This window comes from Phacochoerus africanus, chromosome 2 (assembly GCF_016906955.1).
Source record: "Phacochoerus africanus isolate WHEZ1 chromosome 2, ROS_Pafr_v1, whole genome shotgun sequence".
NCBI lineage: Eukaryota > Metazoa > Chordata > Mammalia > Artiodactyla > Suidae > Phacochoerus > Phacochoerus africanus.
Genome location: NC_062545.1, coordinates 16,068,240 through 16,093,997, shown reverse-complemented (window position 1 = coordinate 16,093,997; position 25,758 = coordinate 16,068,240). Strand labels below are relative to the sequence as shown.

Here is a 25,758-nt window from a genome sequence, read left to right as displayed (position 1 = left end):
GTGGGGTTGGATCCACTGTGGGCAGAGGAACCAGCGCCCCACAATGGCACACTCCACACACCTGCCCCAGGGTCAGGAAGCAGTCGCCTTCCTTCCCCACCTCCAGGCCACTCAGAGATCCCGCCCCCATCACTCTGCAGTTCCTCGCATGCAAGGAAGTAAGATTGGCCCCATTATATCCCCTAGGTTTCTTTTCTGAGATGTTTCACCTCTGGTGTCTGCCACTCTGCAGGGCCCTCCATCTCAGCTCTGGAGGGCGGCAAAGCACTGCCAGAGATGCTGGCTGTCCTCCCATTATCTGATGGCCACGCTTTCTTGATAATACAACTCAGGTGTAGGGGCAGGACACTGGACTTGGCATCATTGCAATGCCCCCACCCCAGCCATTTCCCCTGCAGATCAGTATAGCTGTTGAACAAGGCTCTCATCAAAGGCCTGACAAAGGAATCACTGGGAGGAAGCTTCTTAAAGGACATCTGGTGTAAGCCCTTTCCCCCTTCCTTATTCTCCCTCCAGGTTCTGAAATAAAGACCTGATGGCAGAGTTCCCCCTGTGGCACAGTGGGTTAAGGGTCCAGCTGTGGTATAGGTTGCAGAGGCAGCTCAGATTCAATCCCTGGGCTGGGAATGTTCATATACCAAGGGTGCAGCCAAAAAAGAAAAAAGAAAAAGAGAAAATGTCTTGAGCTCACAAAACCACCAAACTCTTCCAGAAGTTCTATGGGTTAAGAACCAGACACAGTGTCCATGAGTGTGCAGGTTCAATCCCTGCCCTGATCAGTTGTTTAGGGGTCTGGTGTTGCCACGAGCTGTGGGGTGGATAGCAGATGTGGCTTGGACCTGGCTTTGCTGTGGCTGTGGTGTAGGCTAGCAGCTGCAGCTCCAATTTGACCCCTAGCCCAGGAATTTTCACATGTTGCAGGTGCAGCCTGAAAAAAAAAAAAATAAAAAAATGAAAAAGAAAGTTAAAAAAAAATTCTGGAGTTCCCGTCATGGCGCAGTGGTTAACGAATCCGACTAGGAACCATGAGGTTGCGGGTTTGCTCCCTGCCCTTGCTCAGTGGGTTAATGATCCAGCGTTGCTGTGGCTCTGGCGTAGGCTGGTAGCTACAGCTCCAATTCGACCCCTAGCCTGGGAACCTCCATATGCCGCGGGAGGGGCCCAATAAATAGCAAAAAGCCAAAAAGCCAAAAAAAAAAAAAAATTCTTCCAGGAGTTCCCATCATGGCACAGTGGAAGCGAATCCAACTAGGAACCATGAGGTTGCGGGTTCCATCCCGGCCTTGCTCAGTGGGTTAAGGATATGGTGTTGCCGTGAGCTGTGGTGTAGGTTGCAGATGTGGCTCAGATACCTTGCTGCTGTCACTGTGGGGTAGGCTGGCGGCTACAGGTCCGATTTGATCCCTAGCCTGGGAACCACCATATGCTGCAGGTACAGCCCACAAAGACAAAAGAAGAAAACAATATTTTTATTTAAAGAGTATTCCCAACTCATCCCTCTTAACTGGATTCCTATATTCATTCTTCTAACGGGATCCTGTAGCCACTCCAATTCCATCTGACATGAGGGTCCCGAGGAGAAGAAAATTGAGGGTGTGATGGGGTTCAGAACATGCTACCCCGTAATACCACACCTCAATGTCTTGAATATTTTGATATGAAGGATTTTGAGAAAACAGCAGAAGCAGGAAAGTTGCTCGCAACATTCTCCACCTCCTCCCCTGAAAGCGATCCAAAAAACCCTCCTGGGAGAGGTGCCCCCCCGCCCCCCAGATCCAGAGGAAGGGAGCACCCTTGTCTCAGGGGACTCTGAGAAGAATCCAAAGAATTCGAAGAAGCAGTTCCCCGCAGTTCACCACACTGACCCATAGTCTGTGACCATCATATTTCTACGACTGTTCACGCTTCATCAAGCATAGCACAGAAATACTCGCGTGTAACTGAGTTTTCATTTCCTGATGAAGTCTTCATGCCACATCAAACGTACATTGAATACTTTTGCACAATTTTCCCCCATTAATCTGTCTTTATCAGTTTAATCTCCAGACCCAGCCGGGAACCCCAGCAGGGCTGAGGAAGCATTTCCTCCCCTCACCTCCAGAAGCACCCCCAAGCATTCATGGCCAATTGACTTTTTGTGTGTGTGTGGGGTGCCCAGACAAGTCATGGGCAAAGAACCGTGTTTTCAACAGATGGTGCTGGGACAACTGGAGAATCACTTGCAAAAGAATGAGGTTGGCCCCTTCCTGACACCGTGGACATGAACTCAGAATGGATCAAAGTCATACATCTAAGACACGAGACTATGCAAGTCTTACAAGGAAACACTGAAGTATATTTTTGTCTTTGGGTTTGGTAAAATCTTCTTAAATACACCACTCACCACAAATGACAAGGCAAAAAATAGACTAATTTTACTTTCTCAAAATTAAAAAAAAAAAATTAACACTTCAAAGAACACCATCAAGAAAGTGAAAAGAGGGAGAGATGGAGTGGGGATTTGGGATTGGCACACGCACACGAAGGTATATGGAATGACGGTGCAGCGGGGACCTGCTGTACGTTGGAAATTACAGTAACTCTGGCTCGGGTCGTCAGTGTCAGAAAGCGAGTCACGGGGACAAGGAGAAATCTGGACAAGGCGCTTTACTTCTGCAGAAGGGCGCACACTCTTCCCGGTTGGCTAATTTGAAACACATTGTTACTGGGAGAAGGGGGAAAGGCGAAACCGGAGCAAAATGGAGTCAGCAAGATTTCCTTTGATAGAAAAGACATGTAGAGCACAGAGCATTCTACTTAGTATTTGGTGATAATCAAATTATCACAACCTTGTAAATCAACAATACCTCAATAGGGAGTTCCCGTCCTGGCGCAGTGGTTAACGAATCCGACTAGGAACCATGAGGTTGCAGGTTCGATCCCTGGCCTTGCTCAGTGGGTTAAGGATCCCGTTGCCCCGGGTTGGGAAAGTGCAAGTAGCAACTGTGACGTGCGCCCGACTCCTCCCGCCAAAGGGGAGTGAGAAGGGGAGTTGTGCCCTGGGGACAAGTTCTAATTGAGCGGCTGGAGCGGAATCCTCCAGAAATAGCTCGCCTGCCCCTCGGTTCAGTCCCCGCCTGAAGTCCTGCCCAAGTGGGAAGGAGGAAGGAACCGGCGCGCATCAAGAGCACTTCGAACTCAGAGACCCCGACACCGGATCCCTGAGCGAGGTCCCCGAGCGCAGAGACCTTGGCCAAGGGGCCGCTTTGCAGCCGTGGCTGGTGACGCCAGAAATCGAGAGGAGTTTCGAGAGACGACTGAGGGGTGGAAACCGAAACCCCGAGGAGGGAGTTCTCGGAACTTTTCTGTTGGTTGCAAACACCTATGATCTCCTAACCCTTGAGGGCAGCACTGGGCGGACACAACCAGGGGATGCTCATAGCCTCTGGGAGGCTCTAGGCGGGCCCCAGGCCTCTGGGGCAGAGGACCGCGCCCCACCGACCTCAGACCTCAGAGCCCAGAGAAGAGGGAAGGAGAGGGCATCCGGCGAGTTAGACCTCAAGGCAGGTCGCCTCCGGAGGGTCCTGTCTTATCCCGTCGTCCCAAGGCCACCGGCTTCGAGACTGGGGTGTTTGGCCCACCTGAGCGGCGGATGGCGGGGGTGAGGGGCAGAAGGTGGGGGTGGGGAGAGTGCGAAGGTTGGGGGTACCTCTGGGGAGGAGGTGGTAGGGGCAGCAGGTTGAAATGTCTGCAGCTTGGCTTTGGCCGAGCTTCTCCCAGGGGCCTTGGAGTGTGCGAATCAGCTCTGGCGACAGCCCTGTGGCGGTAGTGTATCAACTCCAGCAGCTCTGTGGCCGCAGTGTATCAGCTTTTACCTGGTGGGAGCATGGAGAGTTGGAGAACTCAGGTTTATTACACAGCCGGGCTCAGTGGAGATCGCTCTCCGGAGCCTGAGCCCCGAAGAGGGGTTTCACAAGGCTTTTATGGGCTACCCCTTCCCGGTCCGTGCTTGGCTGGTGGGACCGGAGTGCGGTCAGGCAAGGTAGTAGATGCAGAAACAAGTTTACAGAAGCAGGTGTGTGGAGGAGGGGTGGTGGGGCAGTTGGCTGGACTTGGCTTAGTCCTCATGGCCGGGGTCTCTCCTTTCTACCTTTTCATGGGGACATCTTCTCGTACGGGAGGAGTTTGCAAAGTTCAGGCGAACTGAAGCTGGTAATAAGCAGAACCTCGGCTTTTGTTCAGTCTTGGCTCCAACAGGCTGGTTGGACCTACTGTACACTCACCTTTGAGGGCAGGCCAGGTTCGCTGTGTCTGCAATTAGTCGGATTAACATTGGGCTGTGCTTGCTGAGAGTGAATCTTAATTATTAGAGAGAAAGTTTGAGAGGTTAGGAGTGGGAGACTGGAGGTGGGAGAAAATCTGGGCACACAGACCAGGAGATGGGAGCCGTGGCCCCTGGAGGAGGCCAAGGAAGCAGTGGGAGGAGCAGCGGGAGAGGACGTCAGCGGGAAGGTTTAGAAGAGGAAGTTGCGGAGCAGTGCGGGCTGGGGGGCGAAAATCAGGGAGAGGAGGTCACAGAACCTCCACAGTGTAGCTCACACTGCAAAGGGGGGTGGGGGTGGGGGAGAGGCGGAGGAAAGTTAAGTGAATTTTGTTTTTAAGGTCTTTTTTTTTTTTTAAATGAGGAATTACATTTTGAAAACTTGCAAACTTGCAAAACTTCCCTGGTCTAATTGTTTTTTTACATTGTTTTACAATAATAGGGCTTCCTCAGGCTTGGACAAAAGACTTTGGAAGGTACTCTGTGGTGGAAGTGTAGACACAGCCCAGGCTCCTTTTTTCTGGCTAGTCTCCTAAGACTGCTGGGGGGAATGTCACTGACTCACACTACAGGTCTACTCTTGCTGACACTGCTGCTGCTGCTAAAACCCGGGAAGACTCTGCGCTGTGAGTGTCCTGGGATCTGGAGACCTGGCAGGCGGGTGGGGGGGGGGGGTTCCTGGCAGGTGGTTGCCTGTCCACCTCTTCTTAGGAGGACAGTGATGTCACTTACAGCCAGTATTCAAGGACCCAGCCTAAAGCACTGTCCCTGGTCCTATGTTCATGCGACAGCTCTCCCTGTCCTGACAGGTGCCACCTTCTATCCCCAGAAGCCTTTCCTGAGTACCTAGACCCATTATGAAGGTAGCATATGTGGCATGGTGTCTTTTTTCCCTTTTTGAAACTTTTGTCTCTTCATACAAATTTTAAGTCCCTGGAGGATAATTATGTTATATTTTTGGAACCTCAGTTGTTACACGGACTAAAAACATTTGTCAGGTGAAGCTTCCTGGTAACATTTTGTATATGTGTTGGGGTCATAGTGGCCTACCAGCCTCTCCCTAAACCTGAGACAGTTAAAGGGGAGGCAGGACAGAGGCCACAGCAGCCACAGGGAGACCCCGCATGGAGACCCCACCTCTGCAGCCAGGCCCTTCAGGGGGGTCTCCGGGGACACACCTGTGCTTTTGTCTCACAGATGCTCACTCGCTCTGCCTCGACTTCGCGGTCACATCTCAGTCCAGACACGGACAGCCCTGGTGTGAAGTCCAGGGCTCAGTGGACACAAAGCCTCTCCTCAAGTATGACAGTGACAGCAACCAGGTCACAGCTTCGGGCCCCCTGGGGGAGGAGGTAAATGGCACCAAAGCATGGAGCGACTTGACTGGAACCCTGGGAAGAGTGGGCCGAGAGCTCAGGATGGTCCTGCCTGTCATCCAGCTGGGGACAGAGGAGACCACGGGTGAGTATGGGAAGAGGGTGGGGAGGTGGGGACAGTGAGCAAGGGAGGGGAGCAGAGAGCCCATGTGGGGAAGGGGTGTGGTGGGGAAGAACGGGACACGGGTCCCACCTCAGAGCCCCGGGGACCTGCTGGGCAGGCCAGGGCAGGTCACAGGCCCCTAGACTGCAGACACATGAGCCCTGGGGGAGGAGGGACCCTGGGGTCGGGATGACTCTGTGTGTGGGGTCGCAGGTCCTCCCCGGCTGCAGGCCAAGCTGTGCTGTCAGCTTGAAGCAGAGCGAGGCACCGCTGCCTCCTGGCACTTCAGCTTCGATGGGCAGACGGCCCTCCTCCTTGACGCCATGGACGTGAACTGGACAGTCGTGAATCCCGGAACCACAGGGATCAAGGAGCAGTGGCCGAAAAAACAGGACCTGGCAGAGGATTTCAGGAAGCTCGCAGTGGGAGACTGTGGTCACTGGCTGAGGGAATTCCTAGGACACTGGGAGAATGTTCCGGAGCAGGAGCCCACAGGTAACTGAGCAGGTGTGAGGAGGTGGTAGGTCTCTTCCAAGGTCCAGTGCCTGCCCTCGTGTGGGTGTGAGCACCTATGTGGGTTTAGTTGAAAATATGATGGATGGATGGATGGGTGGATGGATGGACAGAGTGACTGATTTCTTGGTGGACTTTCTGTCTGGAGGCTCAGTGATGGGAGTAGGATAGGATTTTCCAGCATCTTCCTTCAGGAGCCTCCTTCCCCATTAAGCAGTGATCCTGTCCCTTGCATTCTCAGATGGTCCCCAAATCTACATGTGTCCTTATGCTTCCCCGCCTTCTCTCCTTCCTCTTGCTCTGATCCTTTAACCAGCTCACATGTCACTGAACGAAGCCCTCACCCCTCTTCAGACACAATTGAGCACCCCCAGTTCTGTCCTCCTCAAACGGCTCCCCACAGTGACCATGTCCACGAGCGTGATAATCAGACGGACGTCTGCTGTCCCCTCCGTGGACATATGAGCTCGGGGAGCACAGGGCACAAGCCCTGCTCATCCTTGTACTCAGTGTCTGCACAGAATGAGTCAGTACCTGTGGGGGGACATGCGCTGTGTGGGGACAGTAGGTGCTGAGGACAGTGACTTCCCAGGTTTGACAAGAATTTTGCTTTTCTCTTTGTTTTAGAACCACCGCTGGAGCCCTCAGATAACCAGCAGTTACCAGCCGGGATCATCCCCCCTCAGGCCTACCTGTCATTGTCGTCCTCGTCCTCGTCGTCATTGTCCTCATCATTGTCCTCGTCATCAGGAGATGTGATAGGAGATCAGGTACCCCGGCAAGTGAGAAGCAGGCTGGCCCCTGGCTCCTGGGCAGCGTGTGTTCTGGGAAGGGCTTAGGAGACGTGAGCCCGGCTCTCACCCAAGCCCTGGGCACGGGTCCTTCTCGACACGGAGATGATGCGCTTCTGTGTCCTGAGCCCCACTCTGCACAGTGGGGCTGGGGGTTACTCGGCTCTTGGGGCGGAAGGGGCTGGGGAGGGGGGACAAACCATGTATCTATTACCTGGGGGGCGGGGACAGGCCGGGTCTAAGGTGTCAAAAGGCTGGGGTGGGTGTGACTGTGCCCAGGATTCTGCCAATCCTTTGATGAAAAAACGTTTTATTCTCTGATGAGAGCGTGATTTAGCTCAACCACTTTCCCAATGTTCTAACAGCTGTTCCATCATCTGGTGTTTCTTCTCTGGACCAACCCGTGGTGGCAGAGACTCAGCTTTGAGGACAGGCTGGCTGCTGCATTATTTTCTACTCAGAGGTGGGTTTCCCACGAAGCTAAAGCACCACTCCCTTTCCATGACTGTAGATGGGCTCTGACAAGGTCCTGGCTCAGAATGTATAAACGTGGTCATTTTGAAGAATTTGCAAAGGTGATGTAAGTTAAAGAGAAAAAAAGTTCAGTCAAGTACATTGAGTAAGTTAAGACGGCCAGTTTCACTCTGACGCTCTTTCCGTCGGACTTCCCTCCATGAGAGGTGGAACTGGAGTGCCTGGTGGTCTTTTTTTTGTGATGCCGTTCAAAGGCACATGAGTTAGGAATGTACTTACATGTTTTAACGAGACATATTTTATGTGTTCACACTCACTTTTATGCTCTTAGGTCCGGAATTGTGTTCCTCTGAACGTACAAGGCCTTTACAGAGATTCATAAGTTTGGAGTTCCATCTTGGTTCAGCAGAAACAAATCTCACTAGTATTCATGAGGACGCAAGGTTGATCCCTGGCCTCACTCAGTGGGTTAAGAATCTTGCGTTGCCATGGGAGGAATATAAACACAAAAATTCTTAACAAAATTTTCTCATACTGAATCCAACACATAAAGAAGATCATACCCCATGACCAAGTGGGATTCATCCCAAGTTCGCAAGCATGGATTGGCATACCAAAATCAATCAGTGTAATACACCACATGAACAAAGAAAAGTAATAAAACCACATGATCAGCTCAATAGATGCAGAAAAAGCTTTTGGCAAAATTCAGCATGCATTCATGGTAAAAACTCTTACCAGAGTGGGTGTAGAGGGGCCATATCTCAATATAATAAAAGCAGTTTAGGACAAACTCACAGCCAATATACTACTCCATGGGAAAAAGTCTGAATGCCACGAAAATTTGGAACAAGACAAAGGTGCACTCTTTCCACTTTTATTTGATATAGTATTGGTAGTTCTGGCCACAGAAATCAGAGAAGAGAAAGAAAGAACATGTATCCAAATTGGGAGAGAAGAGGTAAAATTCTCATTAAATGCAAATGTCATAATACTATATATAGAAAACCTTAAGGTCTCCAGACAGAATCTACCAGATCTGAGCAATGATTTCAGCAAAGTAGCAGGATACGAGACTAACATTCAGAGATAGGTTGCATTTGTGTATACTACCAAAGAAATATCAGAAAAGAAATGTAAAAAAAACCCAAATACTTTTCAAAATTGCACCAGAAATATAAATACCTAGGCATAAACCCAACCAAGAGGTGAAAGACACTGAGAACTCGAAAATAGTAAGAAAAGAAATTAAACAGGATACAAAGAAATGGAGAGATATCCCATGGTCTTGGACTGGAAAAATTAATACTATTAAAATGGTCAGACATTCCCACTGTGAGTCACTTGTAACAAACCCGACTAGTATGCATGAGGACATGGGTTTAATCCCTGGCCTTGCTCAGTGGATTAAGGATCCGGCATTGCTGTGAGCTGTGATGTAGGTTGCTGACTTAGCTCGGATTCGACTTTCTTTGGCTGTGGTGCAGGCCAGCAGCTGCAGCTCCAATTTGACCCCTAGACTGGAAACTTCCATATGTTGTGGGTGGGGCCCTAAAAAAAAGAGAAATGGTCATACTACGCAAAGCAATCTACAGATTTCATATGATCCCATCAAATTGCACATGACATTTTTCACAGAACTAGAACAAGTGATACAAAAACTTATAGGAAATCATAAAAGGCCTAAAATTACCAAAGCAATCCTGAGGGTGGGGGGAGGCAGGGGGCATAACTCTTCCCATGCTTCAGATAATATTACAAAGCTACAGGAATCAAGACAGTGTGGTACTGGTACAGAAAAAGACATACAGACCAATAAAACAGAGTAGAGAACCCAGAAATAAACTCAGACACCTAGAGTCAGTTAATCTTCCACAAAGAAGGCAAGAATATAAAATGGGAAAAAGACAGCCTCTTCAGTAGGTGGTACTGGAAAACCAGGACAGCTGCGTGTAAATCGATGAAACCAGAACACACTCTCACACCATGCATTAAAAATAAACTCAAAATGACTTAAAAACTTAAACATAAGAGGTGACACCATAAAACTCCTAGAAAAGAACATAGGCAAAAAACCTTGTCTGACATACAAATGTTTTCTTAGGTCAGTCTCTCAGGGCAATAGAAATTAAAAGAAAAATAAACCAAAGGGACCTAATCAAACTTAAAGGCTTTTGCACAACTAAGGAAACCATTTGAAAAAAACAACAACAACAATCAACAACAAAAAAAAACGCAAGAAAGAAAAGTAACCTACAGTATAGAAGAAAATAGCTGCAAATGATATAACTGAAGAGGGCTTAATCTCCAAAATAGACAAACAACTCCTACAACTCAACAACAAAAAGACAAACCACCCAATTGAAAAATTGGCAGAAGACCTAGATAGACATTTCTCCAAAGAAGACATACGGATGGCCAGCAGGCACATGAAAAAGTGCTCACCATCACTAATTATTAGAGAAATTCAGATCAAAACTATAATGGGGTACCACTTCACACTGGCCAGAATGACTATCATTAGTAAGTCTACAAATAGCAAATGCTAGAGAGGATGTGGAGAAAAGGGAACCCTCCTACACTGTTGATGGGAATGTAAATGGGTACAACCACTATGGAAAACAGTATGGAGTTTCCTCAGATAATGAAAAATATAATTACCATATTATCCACCAATGCTACTCCTAGGCATGTATTCGGACAAAACCACAATTCAAAAAGAGACATGAGCCCACATGTTCACAGCAGCCCTGTTCAGAATAGGCAAGACATCGAAACAACCTAAATGTCCATCAACAGATGTATGAAGATATGGTATATATACTCAATGCAAGACTACTGAGCCATGAAAAAGAGCAAAATAATGTCATCTGCACCATCATGGATGCAGCTAGAGAGTCTCATACGAAGTGAAGTATGTCAGAAAGAGAAAGACAAATCCCATACGATATCGCTTATACGTGGAGACTAAAATATGGCACAAATGAACCTATTTACAAAACAGAAACAGACTCACAGACATGGAGAACAGACTTGTGGTTGCCAAGGGGGAAGGGGGAGGGAATGGGATGGACGGGGAGTTTGGGGTTATTAGATGCAAGCTCTCACATTTAGAATGGATAAGCAGTGAGGTCGTCCTGTACAGCCCAGGGAACTACACCAACTTCTTGGATAGACTATGATGGAAGATAATACAAGAAAAAGAATGTACGTATATGTATAACTGGGTCACTTTGCTGTACAGCAGAAATCAGTACAACATTGTACATCGACTATACTTTAAAATAAATAAACTCAGTGATGCAGTGGGTTCAATTATAAATACACTGTACCTTTTGTTTCCATTAAGAACCTCATGAATGTTTATTAAAACTCCTGTGTTTCCAGGGCACAAATGTTCTATGACCTGATTGGGAAATAGGGTGTTTTCAGAGGTAAGCTAACTAAAGAACACGTCATGCTGGATCAGGGTGGGCTCTCATGCATTGACTGGTGCCCTTATAAGGAAGAAAAGTTCAGACGCAGAAGGAAGAGGAAGCCACAGGAAGACAAAGACAAAACCAATCCCAAGTGAGAACAGAGGCAGGCGATGGAGCCACGTGACCCCAAGAATGGCTGCCATCCAGCAGAAGCTGGGACGAGGCGAGGAAGGCTTTTCCCACAGAGCCTGCAAGGGACAGAGTGCTGCCAACACCTCGCTTTCAGACTTCTATCCTGTGCAACTTCACAGGAATAAATTCTGGTTATTTTAAGCCATCAAGTGTTTTTTCTAGAAGAGCGTCACTGCCCCAAGACACCTGGCTGGGACTTAGGCTGCATTTTCAGCCGTAAAGGAACCTGGTGAGCAAGCAGAAAAGGCAGGAGACCAGTTTTAGGAAAGATCCTAGAAAAAGACCCAAGTACTTCTAGAAACTTGACCTGCAGCAGAGGTGGCAAGAAGTATCAGTGAATGGCACGCTGATCAACACATGGCAAAGGGATACCTCGTTAATCACGTACCTAAAAGGGGATTTCTATTTAACAACAAATAATTTTGGCTGGTTAATGCCTGAATATCACTAGGGTCTTAAAAGATGACTTAAAAAAATGACCTGGGGAATTCTTGGGACAGTGGAAGAAAATAGTGGAGCTGACAGGTGAGTGACCAGGTGCAGAGAGAAGGGGGAGAGATGGATAGAACTTCCAAGTTCATCCTTCCTTAGGGGCTCTCCCTCCACCCTCCGCTGCCGCCAGCATGTCCTTGTGTCTGACAGTCACTCTATCGCACAGTTGAACACGTCTTCATGTTAAACTCCCCCTGCAAATCCTGGTGGGCTGTCGCCCTCCTTTCTGGATCCCGTTGGCTACACTCACCCCGCCACCTGCTGCCGAGCCCTCTCCTCCTAAAGCCGAGCCAAGCTGACAAAAATGTCCTTCTTCCCACACTCATCACTTCAGGAGGACAAGCTCTGAGTTCCAAGGGGGCTGCCTGTCATGGGCCAGTGGACAAGGCTTGGGTCTCTCCCTGATTTAGACCTAGGTGGGGGGTGGAACACGGGACCCTGAACTGTAGCACAGAAGGGGACAGAGAAAATGCCAACCTGATTCAGAGCAGCGTCCCTACCTAGCAGAGTCCATGTGGTGAGTGGGGAGAACCCCAGATGTGGGAGCCCTCTGGCTTGGGTGGGGCAGCTACCCAGTGGGGTCCTGAGTTCCGCGTCCTGGGAAGAGACTCACTCCTGTGCCCAGGGCTGGGAGTGGGATCCTTGGAAGGAAGCAACTGGAAGGGTGTGGGCATCCCTATGCCCTAGGGTGGGCTCCCGGCTCCATGCCCGGGAGAGAGTGTGGTGAGGCGCTCTAGACCCGGGGCTGGGGCCTGAAAAAGGAGAAGGTGCTGGTGCGGGTAGGTTCTAGGCAGCCCCCTAACACGCCTGGCTGGGCCCCCGGGGCAGAGGCCTGGCAGCCAGCCTCTCGGCAGAAGCACCTTGAGGTGGGTGGGCTTCCTCAGTGGGGACCGGGTCAGAGTGCGGGTGGGGGAGTGTGCATGAGAGGCGGGGGCAGAGAGAGGAGTGGGTGTGTGTGACACTGTGACACTGATTCGTGAGGAGGAAGGTGAGTGTGAGGGAAGACCGGGGAGGGTGTGCTGGGCGTGTGGGGGGCAACACCACTGGTGTGTGACAACATCAGAGGGGTGTGTGTGTGTGTGTGTGTGTGAAGGGCGCAGAGTGTGTGGAGCTGGACAGTCAGGGTGGAGCGTGGGTGCAGAGGGACCCGTGGAGGGTGCGGAGTGTGCGGGCGTGTGCGTGACTGTGGGGGCTGAAGTGCGGGAATGTGGGGCCAGGAGGATGGCGAGCGTGTGTGAGACCCGCGGCGGCAGGGGCCACAGGGGTGACCTGCTCCCTCTGACTCGTCCCTTCTCTGGGCCTTGACCCTACAGCCTGGAATCAAGCCTCACTGCATCAGGGTTGCCAAGAACCCAAAAATGGGCAGGGACAGCATGGAAACTGACACCCTGTGTCCCTTTCCTTTTCCTAAGCTTGGCCTTCGGGAATCACCACCTAAAATAACTGCCTGGTGGCAGGTGCAGCTGAGGGTACTTGCATTCATTCACCTGCTTATGCCTCACCCTGCTCTGGGGCTGAACTGGTTTTCCTCCCTGCTCCCAGGGAGGGAGGCTGGGGACTCTGAGCCATCACAGTCCCTTGCCCTCCACCCTACAAAGCTCAGGGCACAACCTCCTGCTGGCACAACAGGTGTGTGTGGGGGGCACCAAAGGAAGGGGGTGTGGGGGCTGGGCAGAGGGAATATGGGGGGCAGCAAATCCTCCACCAGGCTCTTTCCTGTTCCCCGGTACTGTCTCCCCACTTTCCTCCCACCCCGCATCCCCGGGGGCTCTTAGCTCCCCCATGTCCATCCAGATGCCAAGGCCCAGCAACCAGGAGCGTGCAGACGAGGCCCCCAGCCCGGCCCTTAGACACTCAGCACTCACCAAGTGCCTCAGTCCTGCAGCAGCTTCAGCAGCTAAGTGTGACTGAGGAGCCTGAGCAAAGACCATGAGACCTCCCTGGTGATGGCTGGGAGCCTTTATAAAAAACCTGACCATCCCCCCTGGCCCCGCCTCTGGAAATCCAAGACCAGCTGCCAGAGCAAAAAGTTCTTCCAGGTGTCTAGAAAGCATTTTCTAGGCTAGAGGCCACCCTACTGCCAATCACCTGTATCATAAACTTTCTTTACTTTCTGCCAGCGGCTTCTTTTTTTAGCTGGGCCGATAACTGCTGAGCTCAGGCAGGAGCAGGTGTTTTGTCATCTCCCCTCCCCTGCACTTCACTCCATAGGGGTGGCCCCTCTCCTGAGCATTTGTCAGGGCTGCTGTCCTGGCATCAGCATGTGTCCCCAGTAGCATCCACGTGGATGTACCATCAGAACACCAGATGGTTAAGCAGAGGCACCAGTGAGGATGGGGGAGTGGAGGACACTGTGTCTGGGGACCCCCCACCCCCCTCCCCCGCGGCCAGTCCTGCCCTTCAGAGGAGCTGTGCCTGGGATCACAGACACTCCGAGTCACGTGGCAAAGGTGAACACGCACTGGGCAGTCTGTAGAATTGGCTGGTCTTCCTGAACCGCAGAGAGTCAGAGGGGACTGAGGATTCAGGGATGAGGATGCTGGGACCCAGGGTGCAGGCCCCTCCCTCTGCCCACCCAGCCCTACAGAGGTGTCCTGTGGTGTCCTGGAGCCTGGGGACCTGGAGGGGCCTTTTCTCCCCACCCAGCCCTCGCCTTAGCGTTTCTCGCTCAGGTGCTCCCTCTCTCTGCTGCATCTTCACCCTCCTGTCTGTCCAAACCTGGACAGCCCCCCTCATTTACACGTTCCCCCCTCTCTTTTTTCTCCTTGGAATTGTATTCCAGAAATAAAAATGTCCATCCTTTGGCTGATTGCATCTGTGTACCTGTTTATCTTGTTTTGCTGACACTATTTCTTATAAACCAGTTAAATCCAGAGATTTGATTAGATTTAGGTTTTATTGATTTATTGGTTTTGTTGGAGGAGAAGCCAAAAGTCCTTCTTAGTTGGTGCTGTAAATAACCCATTATGTGATCTGAGCCACATCTGTGACCTACACCACAGCTCATGGCTACGCTGGATCCTTAACCCACTGAGCTAGGCCAGGGAGCGAACCCATGTCTTTGTGGATACTAGCAGCATTTGTTTCTGCTGCACCACAATGGGAACTCCCTTGTTGTTTTTCTTTGATTTAAACAAAAGAAGTTCGTAGATTAACCATTATGTGTATTTCTTTTGTCCACATTTAATTTGATTTTTGTTTTATAGGCACCCATAAAACAGCTGCTTATAAGGAGGGAGCTCCAAAAAGTCACTGTTTAGAAGTTTCTCCAAATTAAAAGATCCATCATCTGACCATTAATGAAATATATATCAACAGTGATTCAAGCCAATAAGACACAAGACCCTTCCCCATAAGAGAGTGAAGAGGATGTCACCTAAGATCCAGAGAATTTACTCTCAAAAGTAGTGTGGCAGAGATCAAGTTTTCAAAACACGCAAGCACGCACACACACACACACACATACACGCAGACACACATGCACACATGCACAGAACACCCTAAGAAGATCAAGCAGAACATTTATATCTCAAAGACACAGGAAGAGAAATGCAAGTTCACCCTAGAAGTCTTCTGTTTAAAATCAGAACCACATAATTCAGGATTCCTCTCCTAGACATATATCTGGACAAAACTACAATCTGAAAAATATATGCACCCCATTTCATTGCAGCACTATTCACAATAGCCAAAACTTGGAAACAACCTAAATGTCCATCAACAGATGACTGGATCAAGAAGATGTGGTACATATGCACAGTGGAATACTACTCAGCCATAAAAAAGAACAAAATAATGCCATTTGCACTAGAGATTCTCATATTAAGTGAAGTCAGTCAGAAAGAGAAAGACAAACACCATATGACATTACTTACACGTGGGATCTAAAATATGGCACAAATGCACCAAATGTACACAACAGAAGCAGACTCACAGACATGGAGAACAGACTTGTGGTTGCCAAGGGGGTGAGGAAGTGAGTGGGATGGACTGGGAATTTGGGGTTGTTACAGGCAAACTATTACATTTCGAATGGATGAGCAATGAGGTCCTACTTTATAGCATAGAGAACTGTGTCCATTCTCTTGAGATAGATCATGATGGGGGATGATATGAGAAAAAGAATATGTGTATGACTAGGTCACTTTGCTGTACAGCGGAAATTAGCACAATGTTGTAAATCAACTATATTTTTTTTTTAAGATACACTGAAAGGGGGAAAAAATCAGAACTCTGAACGGATAGTTTTATCAAGCGAGCTTTTTAAAATTATCTGGTACGAAATACAAGATCCCCCTCATTTTTAGGATGAGATTTCCTTTAATTCCCAATTACGTAAGCACTTAGAAGGTTTATATATATATGTATATATATACACATATATATATAAATTTTTTTTTGTCTTTTTGCCTTTTCTAGGGCCGCTCTCTGTGGCATATGGAGGTTCCCAGGCTAGGGGTCCCATCAGAGCTATAGCTGCCAGCCTACACCAGAGCCACAGCAACTCGGGATCCGAGCCGAGTCTGCAACCTACACCACAGCTCACGGCAACGCCGGATCCTTAACTCACGGAGCAAGGCCAGGGATTGAACCCACAACCTCATGTTTCCTAGTCGGATTCGTGAACCACTGCACCACCACGGGAACTCTGGTTTTTTTATATTAAAAACGAAATTGTTTATTAACACTCAAAACATATCACTTCCTGATTGTTTCATACCGCTTTATTGTTATCTGTGCTCTTGAGGTTATTGACATCGATGCATCTCGATGGTAAAAACGCTCTATGGCGGTGGGCTATGGCACGTCTCTTCCTACGTCCACAAGTACTTATAAGTTTTGTATGCATATAACCTGGCTGGGTTATTCATTATGGGCTGATAAACTGTCATTCCTTTTTCTTTTGTTTTGAAATATTTATTTCTGATTCTGAGGTTGGTTTGCCAAAATAAGAATTGCAAGTGATGCTTATGGGGTGGGCCAACGTGCAGCTTGGGAGCTTAACGCCTCTAGATTTTCCACCCAGAGTTGTTTCAGCCCCCTCTTCCCTGTCTCGGGGTCTCTACCTCGGTGCTCAGATTGCAGAATGGCCAGTTGTTAGTGGAGTCCCTCCTTGAGTAGGTTGTTAATTACAATGAGTGGGTTTCCCTATAGGGACAGGTGCACAGTGTGAGGTCTTGCCTCTGATTTCCGCGAGACAGCAGTGAGTGATGGCTTGGAGTGAGATCTTAATTCCCTGCTCAGGAATAGAACCTGGGCAGCCTGGGTGAAAACCAGGAATCCAGGCCACTAGACGAGTTAGAGGATAAAAGCCGAATTGCCCTGATTCTTGCCCCGTGTTAAAAGCAAGAATGTTTCAAGGAGGCAAAGACTTTGAAACAGGTACAAACTTTATTATTAAAAACACAATACAACACATGGAAAAATACACAGAGAACTGGTCTATTTATCTCAGGCAGAAGCAAAGCAGTAATACACACTCAAAGGAGCGGGGATGTGGGCATCCCCCTGAATGGGGAGCATGCCAGAGAGGTAGCATCAAACACTAATATAGAACAGTTCCTCTAGATCTTTGCTTTCCTTTGGTCAATTACATTGCTTTACCTTTTGCACCTGATCAGACCCAGGGCCCTCCCCAATCTGCATGTGCATCTTTTGGCCAAGATGGATTCCAATGCAAGGCACGGTGGGAAGCTTATCTAGACTTATCATGGTCTGGCATCCCTTCCCTTTCTGACCCAGAAGGGTCTCTCTTCACATGTGTAATTGGGGTGTCCCTGACCCCATGACGGGAAGTACATGACCTCTTGGTCTTTTGCCCCAGCAGGGCTCAGCCCCTCCTCTGATCCTGTCATTACTATTGTTTGACAAGTTCACAGAAGACAAGTATCAATTGCTTGCCTTGTGCCTGTTGTCACTTCTGTCTGGAAGTATCGCTATGTAAATGTTTATCTGGGAGCCCAATTATCTCCTGCCTCAGGAAGTGTAAACAAGGGGCTGGTTGTTAAAAAAAAAAAAGAGAGAGTTCCCATCGTGGTGGGTGGAAATGAATCTGACTAGGAACCCTGAGGTTGCAGGTTCTATCTCTGGCTTCGCTGAGTGGATTAAGGATCCGGTGTTGCTGTGAGCTGTGGTGTAGGTCACAGACGCAGCTTGGATCTGATGTTGCTGAGGCTGTGTTGTAGGCCAGTGGCTACAGCTCTGATTCCACTCCTTGCCTGGGAACCTCCATATGAGGTCCTAAAAAAAAAGAAAGAAAAGCTTATAAGACTCCTGTAAAACTAAAATCTGTTGATTGGATCCTAATGAAAACTAAAGTGAAAGGCATAAAAGTTGATAAGATTAAGATAAAAGTATATAAAAATTGGTATATTTAGGTGAGCTTTATAAAAGATGTTTACACAACTTTTGTTTAATCACACTGTGCAACAGGCATGTGTCACTGAGGAACCCTTCCCCTGTGTGGTGTTGAAAGACAAGGCGCGTAGATCTGCCCCCAGGAAATACTAGCTAAACACACTCAAGAAAACCAATAGGGTGACCTGAGCCACACAATAAAGAAGAAAACTGGGAACTAATAATCAGGGGCTAATAAAAATAGTGACCTTGTTTGGAGTTTAACTTGTGAACCCAGAAAGACAGTCTTTGTTGAATGACTTATATAAGTTTTTGAAGGTATAATAAATTAAACTCTAAAGTCTAGAACATAGAACTCTTACATTTCAGTTTTGTTAGAAATCTTCTCACTGATAACAGAAAAGCAAATTTTCTAAATATACAGTTGGGCAAATCAGTCTTTTAATGTGGTTTAGGTGACACACCAGTTCTTTGGAGAGTTAAAAGCAAAGCCCTTTGTCTTACAAATCTCTACACACCAGAAATGTAAAGACAGGCCACAATGACTCAGCCTAATTAGCTCAATCAGGAAGAAGCTAAAACCAAAGGAGAAAAAAAAGGAAGAAATGCGATGTCAACTCCAACTGCTGGAAAGCCTCCCTCCGTTGAAAATCGAATTCACAGCCTCCTTGGAATCTTTATCAATGACAAATACAAATCTTAAAAGTCTTTTCTACAAATAGGAAAGGCTTAGTCATTTAAGAAAGCAAATTTAATTTATCCCAACTGTGATTTGTAAATTAGTAAATTTATATTGTAATCCCTGTTACATAACCAAGCTTTTTTTTTTTTTTTCACTGAAGCCATGAGATCTTGAGTTTTGTCTATTTATGTCTGTGTATGCATTATATATAAGATATGTCTATCTCTGGAAGATATTATTAAAATTGAATTTATAAAAGAGCTCTATTTAATTAACTTAAGGATTTATAGGAGTTCCTGTTGTGGCAGCAGGTTAAGGATACAGCATTGTTGGGAGTTCCTGCTGTGGCGCAGCAGAAATGAATCTGACAAGTATCCATGAGGACACGGATTCCATCCCTAGCCTCCCTCAATGGGTGTGGATCTCACGTTGCTGTGGCTGTGGCAGGCCAGTAGTTGCAGCTCTGACTTGATCTCTAGCCTGGGAACTTCCACATGCCATGGGTTCGGCCCTAAGAGGCAAAAAAAGATATAGCACTGTCTCTGCAGCAGCATGAATTCGACCCCCAGCCGGGTGCCGTGGATTAAGGAGCCAGTATTTCTGCAGCTGTGGCGTAGTTCACAATCTGAGCTTGGATTTTTGTCCCTGGCCCAGGAACTTCCACAGGCTGTGGGTGCAGCCAAAAAATAAAAAGTGTTTGCAAACTAAGTATTTCTAAATATGAAGAAAACAGCCAAAAATGATTTTCAGGTTCACATGAATTGGTAAATATTCAATACTAAGTTGATACTTGGTATTAAGGTTAATTTAAATTTATTGATCTGATACAGACTTGCCTTTAGAGTCACTAACATTAAGCGTAATACTTTTATTGTACCTAGGTTGACTAGAAGGAGATAAGGTCTTGTTACATCTGTTATAAATTTGTCAGCAAGAAAAATAACTTGGTGTGATAAAATTCTCATAAGTAAATTAAATGCAAATGAGATAAGAGCCTTTGGGTGAACTCTTTACAAATAATTATGTTTTAGAAATGTCTACTTAAAAATGATCTCTCCAGATATTTGGTAACTTGAAATTCTAGAGTTGTGCTAATTTAAGTTGAATAGTAGAAGTTTATTAAATAGCTAGGTCATTTCCAAAGAAAGTAAGAAAACAGAACATTAATTGCTAAACAGACTTAAATTTGCCTACATGCGAGATGGAAACTAAAGATGTTTAAGTTTATTAGACAGATGTCTTGTAACACATTGAAGAAAGAAATAATATGTTTCATGAGGCTATGGGATATTCTGATCAGGAAGTACTGGTGTGACAAAGCATTTACAATTACTTACTGCTTGTCAGCTTTTGCTAGAGATTAAGGTTTTTTAAGGTTAAAATCATACTATGCAATTAAGGTTACTAGATAATAAAGAAAAATATTTGCAGAATACAGTAGGAAAGTAAGATGTGTGTTGTAAACAAAAAAACATATAAAAGATGGAATTGCATGTTGATCCTTAAGAGTTGATTGTTTATAGATGGAAGAATTAAGGGACAAAAAAATATGGATACTGAAAGTGAGGGAAGCTTTGTGGAAAAGAAATTCTGAAAAAAGAGTTTTGTACGTGGTCAGGATTGACTAAATTTAGATTAAATTTAATTAAGTAAGTGGATTTTGTTGTTAAAAGTGGCCTAGGGAGTTCCCGTGGTAGCGCAGTGCAGTGGTTAACGAATCCAACTAGGAACCATGAGGTTTCGGGTTCGATCCCTGGCCTTGCTCAGCGGGTTAAGGATCCGAAGTTGCTGGGAGCTGTGGTGTAGGTCACAGACGTGGCTCGGATCTGGTGTTGCTGTGGCGTAGGCTGGCAGCAGCAGCTCTGATTAGACCCCTAGCTTAGGAACCTCCATATGCCCTAGAAAAGGTAAAAAGACAAAAAAAAAAAAGTAAGCTAGTACAAGACTGGAGTTTAATTTTCTCTCTCCATTAAGAGAACACATTTTTCTTGGAATGCTGCTTTTGGTAACAGACTGTGTGGATTTCTGTGCCTTTAAGTGATCTGTACTTTTTAAAATCTTTGTCACTTTAGTTGAGTAAATCTGTATCTTTTTGTAATGACCTGATGTGGTTTAAAACATTTTGATATTTTTAACAAACATCCCAAATGTCAACTTCTAACTAAAATTCTTTTAGCTCCAGCTAACTCTGGGATGCTTCAAAGGAAGCCTGAGACATCTCAGAAATATTAAATTATGCTTATATGTTAAATAACTTGAGAAGCATTGTCAAGTGATTGAAATGAAACTTAGGTTATAAATGTCATTGATTTTGCAACATGGATGGACCTAGAAACTATCATGCTAAGTGAAGTCAGCCATACAATGAGACACCAACATCAAATGCTTTCACTGACATGTGGAATCTGAAAAAAGGACAGACAGAACTTCTTTTCAGAACAGATGCTGACTCACAGACATTGAAAAACTTATGGTTTCCGGAGGAGAGAGTTTGGGAGGTGGGGGGATGTGCTTGGGCTGTGGGATGGAAACCCTGTGAAATCAGATTGTTATGATCATTATACAACTACAGATGTGATAAATTCATTTGAGTAATAAAAAAAATTAAAAAAAGAATGGAATCATACATGCAGTTTAAATAAAGTGAATATAAACCAAAAAAAATGTCATTGATATAAATATTCCAAAATTTATATGGGACTCCTAACATTTGATATGCCCTTATAGAATGTTATCAGTCATATTCCTAGTTAATATCTTAAAATGTTGGGAGTTTCCGTCGTGGCTCAGCAGAAATGAACCTGCCTAATATCCATGAGGCTGAAGGCTTGATCCCTGGTCTTGCCGAGTGGATTAAGGATCCAGCATTGCCGTGAGCTGTGGTATAGGTCACAGACATGGCTTGGATCCCTGGTAGCTGTGGCTGAGGCGGCTTGGATCCCTTGTGGCTGTGGCTGCGACTAGGCCAGTGGCTATAGCTTCGATTGGACCACTAACCTGGGAACCGCCATATGCCACGGGTGTGGCCCTAAAGAGATCAAAAAAAAAAAAAAATTGTAGTTACAGAAATATGCCAATTTCTTTCTAATTGTAGTGTAAATCAAATCTTTAACAGGCCATTTGTTTTTCTTTTTAGGGCCACACCCATGGCAAATGGAAGTTCCCAGGCTAGGGGTGGAATAGGAGCTGCAGAGCCACAGCCACACAACGCCAGTTCTTGCCTCATCTGCCACCTGCAGTGTAGCTGTGGCAACGCTGGATCCTTAACAAACTGAGCGAGACCAGGGTTGGAATCAGCTTCGTCATGGATACTAGTCAGGTTCATTACTGCTGAGCCACAACAGGCACTCCCTTTAACCATGCCATTTTAAGTTCTGTCCTTCAGAGACAATAATTACTTTACGCTGATGCTTTTACAAAATGAAGATCTTCAAGACGACTTCTAAAAAGGATTTCAAAAAAAGATATATAAGCTTCTGATAGCCCTTATTTTTATTTTTTATTTATTTTTTTTGTCTTTTTGCCATTTCTTGGGCTGCTCCCGCGGCATATGGAGGTTCCCAGGCTAGGGGTTGAATCGGAGCTGTAGCCACCGGCCTACGCCAGAGCCACAGCAACGCGGGATCCAAGCCGCGTCTGCAACCTACACCACAGCTCACGGCAACACCGGATCGTTAACCCACTGAGCAAGGGCAGGGATCGAACCCGCAACCTCATGGTTCCTAGTCGGATTCGTTAACCACTGAGCCACGACGGGAACCCCTATTTTTTTTGTCTTTTTGCCTTTTCTAGGGCTGCACCTGCGGCACATGGAGGTTCCCAGGCTAGGGGTCTCATTGGAGCTGTATATGCAGGCCTACACCAGAGCCACAGCAACGTGGGATCCGAGCCATGTCTGCAACCTACACCACAGCTCACGGCAACACCAGATCCTTAACCCACTGAGCAAGGGCAGGGACCGAACCCGCAACCTCATGGTTCCTAGTCGGATTCATTAACCACTGAGCCACAACGGGAACTCCCACTTCTGATAGCCTTTAGACAATACCACTGAACTGGGTAACAAATGGCAAAACTCTCATGGAAAACCTGATGACTTCATCCAGATCAACAGGAATTAACGACAAGGGACTGAATGAACCCATAAGTATCATTTATAACTTTGTCACTCTTTGGGAGAAAATACACTGGATTTTAATCTTTGTTTTCCAGAAAAACCTCTTTTCTTACGCCATGACCTACACCAAGTTGATAAAATACACCTCTGCAAACAAAGGTGAAACGTTTATCTTTTTCTCTCTACCTGACCCTTTCAGAATCTGATTTCTTCAGCTGGCTCTCCCGTGAACTTGATGGTTTTTTTCAATCAGACTACAAGTTATTGACTTGTTTTTGTTTCCAAATTGCTTATGATTTTATCTTCCTGCTGCACTATGACTTTTATTATTATTACTAGCTGTATTGTTTATGTCCCATCTATTTTATAAGCTTGTTGTCTCTTACATTTCCTAATGTGTAAGCAGGCCTCCAACAAAGCTGATAAAGGCTAAGCATCTTGTGAAAATAGATCACACTTAAAACTTTAAACAGAGTGGAAAACAGTATGGAGATTCCTCAGAAAACTCAAAACAGAACTACCATTTGATCCAGCAATCCCACTCCTGGGCATTTATCCAGAGAAAAGCTTCACTCGCAAAGACACAGGTAGTCTGATGTTCACTGCAGCACTATTTTCAATAGCCAAGACAGAGAAACAACCTAAATGTCCATCGACAGAGGAGTGGATGGAGATGTGGATGAAGATGGAATATTACTCAGCCATTAAAATAAACAAAATACCGGCATTTTTAGCAACATGGATGGACCTAAAAATTATCATACTAAGTGAAGTCAGCCATGCAATGAGACAGCAACATCAAATGCTTTCACTGACATGTGGAATCTGAAAAAAGGACAGACTGAACTTCTTTTCAGAACAGATACTGACTCACAGACTTTGAAAAACTTATGGTTTCTAAAGGAGACAGTTTGGGGGGTGGGGGGATGCGCTGGGGTTGTGGGTTGGAAATCCTATAAAACTGGATTGTGATGATCATTGTACAACTATAAATGTAATAAATTCATTGAGTAATAAAAAATTAAAATTAAAAAAAACAAAAAACCAACCAACCAAACAAAAAGACTTTAAATCGAGTAAGTGTAATATTGTAATTCTAAGAAGCAACAGGGAAAATATTCTTGGTTCATAATAAACTAGTATGAGGATCCAGAGATTTTAAAATTAAAAAGCCCTCAGCAGGGTCCCTCAGCTGCTCCTAAGTGCTTATGAACCACAAGGGTGGAGACACCATCCTGACACCACGCACGCACGTCATCCTTGTAGCAAAACATCTTTACCTGTAAAACCAACTTTTTTGTCTTTATCATAAACAAGTGCATCAGAACAATGCCGTTTAAGTCATAAACAAGTGGATTTGAGAGCAGATCAAACCAACAGACCACAGAGTCAGGGTGGGTTTCAGTGTGAAGTGAGGGGTGCAGTGTGCCCTGGGAGAAGACCTGTGCGTCCGTGACCCTGGAGGTTCAGGATGAATGTGGGGACCACTAGAGATGAGGAGCAGGGAAGGAACGTGGCCAGAGAGGGGAGGGTGGTGACCGGCCCCCTCCGACTTGTCCTGGCCTTGAGCACAGACAACAACCGAGAAGGGCTCTGAGATTAATGGAACCAAAGTGATGAGAATAAATTAGACGGCCGGGGCCATGGGATTTATCTATTTACATGGAGTTTCAATGCACCCTATCCAAGAATGACACCCTGTGGCAGCTGCCAGGTCCACGGAGAGGAATGTTCAGGAAGAACTTGGATGGCAGAGAAGGGGCGGGGCTAGAGGCCCTGGAAATAAAGCCAGCCCTCCTGTCCAGTCCCCGCAGCGCCCAACATCCTGCGCAGGTTGGCAGGAGGAAGAAAACTGGTGATCTCAGCCGTGCATCCCCAGCCCTGCCCAGCGCAGAGACCTCGCTCACGCGACCCCGCGTGCCTCCCCGGGCGCGGTCCCCACGTGCACCGACCTGGACCCGGGCGCTTTTTCGCAGCCTCGACGGATCCCGCTTCCCTGCAGCTGCTCCAGATGCAGCCTGCCCGCTGCTTTGGAGATGGCTTAAATCATTTGCATGGGGGTAGTCCTTTCCCTGGCCAATCATCACGCTCCCTTTCGTTTAGAGAACATATTTGGCCCAACTAAAGGCCCTCATCCGTGTGCCTGTGCACCTTTTAGCCACGATGGAGTCCAGCACCAGGGTTTTATAAGACGTTGACAGGAAGTGCTGTGGTTAGGCCCCGCCTTTCTCTGATGTCAGAGGAACTTTCGGCCAATGAGCAGTTCCGTACTAACCCTTGAGCCAGAACCTGTCTCACGCCCTCGGTCTTCCTGCAGAATTCTTCCCCTGGGGACTTACACTGGTGTGGGGACTGGGATTCCAGGTAAACCACAGGTCTTGTCCAGCTGCAACTTGAGGCGGATGGCTTTCACTCTTGCTCGCTCTCTCCATAGCTCTCTGCTTTGCTTTCTTTTCAAGATCCGTAGGGCTTAACCTCTATCTGCCCTTGTGTTACAGCTTCCGAGGGTGGCTCGAGCACATGACTGCGCTCAGGGAATACTTGCCTGGGCTTCCACACACACCCACACCCACCCACCCACCCTGGGCATGACATCCTGGTGCTTCTACACACACACACACACACACACATCACACACACACACACACACATCCCTGGGGCAATCGGTAATGGCCTACAGGGCTGCCGGAACCTCTCTCCCTCAAAGTATGGACAGGACGCTTCTGCCTTGGCTGCAGCACCTGTTCGCCGCGCTCAGCCATGCCGCTCGCCGGATTGAGGGCCTGTGTGAACGGGTGGGGGAAGGGTGGCACCGAGGCTCTGAAAAGCCACCCACAAAAGGGAAAGGGAAGGAGAGGTTTTTCCACTAACCATCTCTCTTACGGGCCAGGCCTGTTTTCATAAAGAAAGCTGGGACTTAAATAGATCCCCAAACTCTGAGG

At 47.1% G+C, this 25,758-nt stretch overlaps 1 protein-coding gene and 1 long non-coding RNA gene across 4 annotated transcripts in view; one reads left to right on the top strand and one right to left on the bottom strand.

Annotated features, from left to right (window-relative positions):
* LOC125121565 (uncharacterized) overlaps positions 1-25,758 on the bottom strand; it is a 49,526-nt gene that overhangs the window by 5,035 nt on the left and 18,733 nt on the right. The window contains exon 1 of one of the 2 annotated variants that reach the window (XR_007133499.1): positions 6,985-8,006. The exons of the other annotated variant lie outside the window; for it this stretch is intronic. This is a non-coding gene — a long non-coding RNA (uncharacterized LOC125121565). Of the gene's footprint in view, positions 1-6,984; positions 8,007-25,758 lie in introns of those variants that run through there. 2 annotated transcript variants of the gene reach the window in all.
* LOC125121562 (retinoic acid early transcript 1E-like) lies at positions 4,694-8,223 on the top strand. Of its 2 annotated transcripts, XM_047769951.1 has the most exons (6): positions 4,695-4,926; positions 5,498-5,761; positions 5,993-6,274; positions 6,920-7,074; positions 7,449-7,546; positions 7,889-8,223. In XM_047769951.1, exons 1-6 carry the CDS (start codon positions 4,851-4,853, stop codon positions 7,908-7,910), a joined length of 897 nt encoding a protein of 298 aa, XP_047625907.1. In that variant the 5' UTR covers positions 4,695-4,850; the 3' UTR covers positions 7,911-8,223. The 2 variants fall into 2 exon arrangements, with proteins under 2 accessions (XP_047625906.1, XP_047625907.1); XM_047769950.1 differs by lacking the exon at positions 7,889-8,223 and having other exon boundaries at positions 4,694-4,926; positions 7,449-7,711.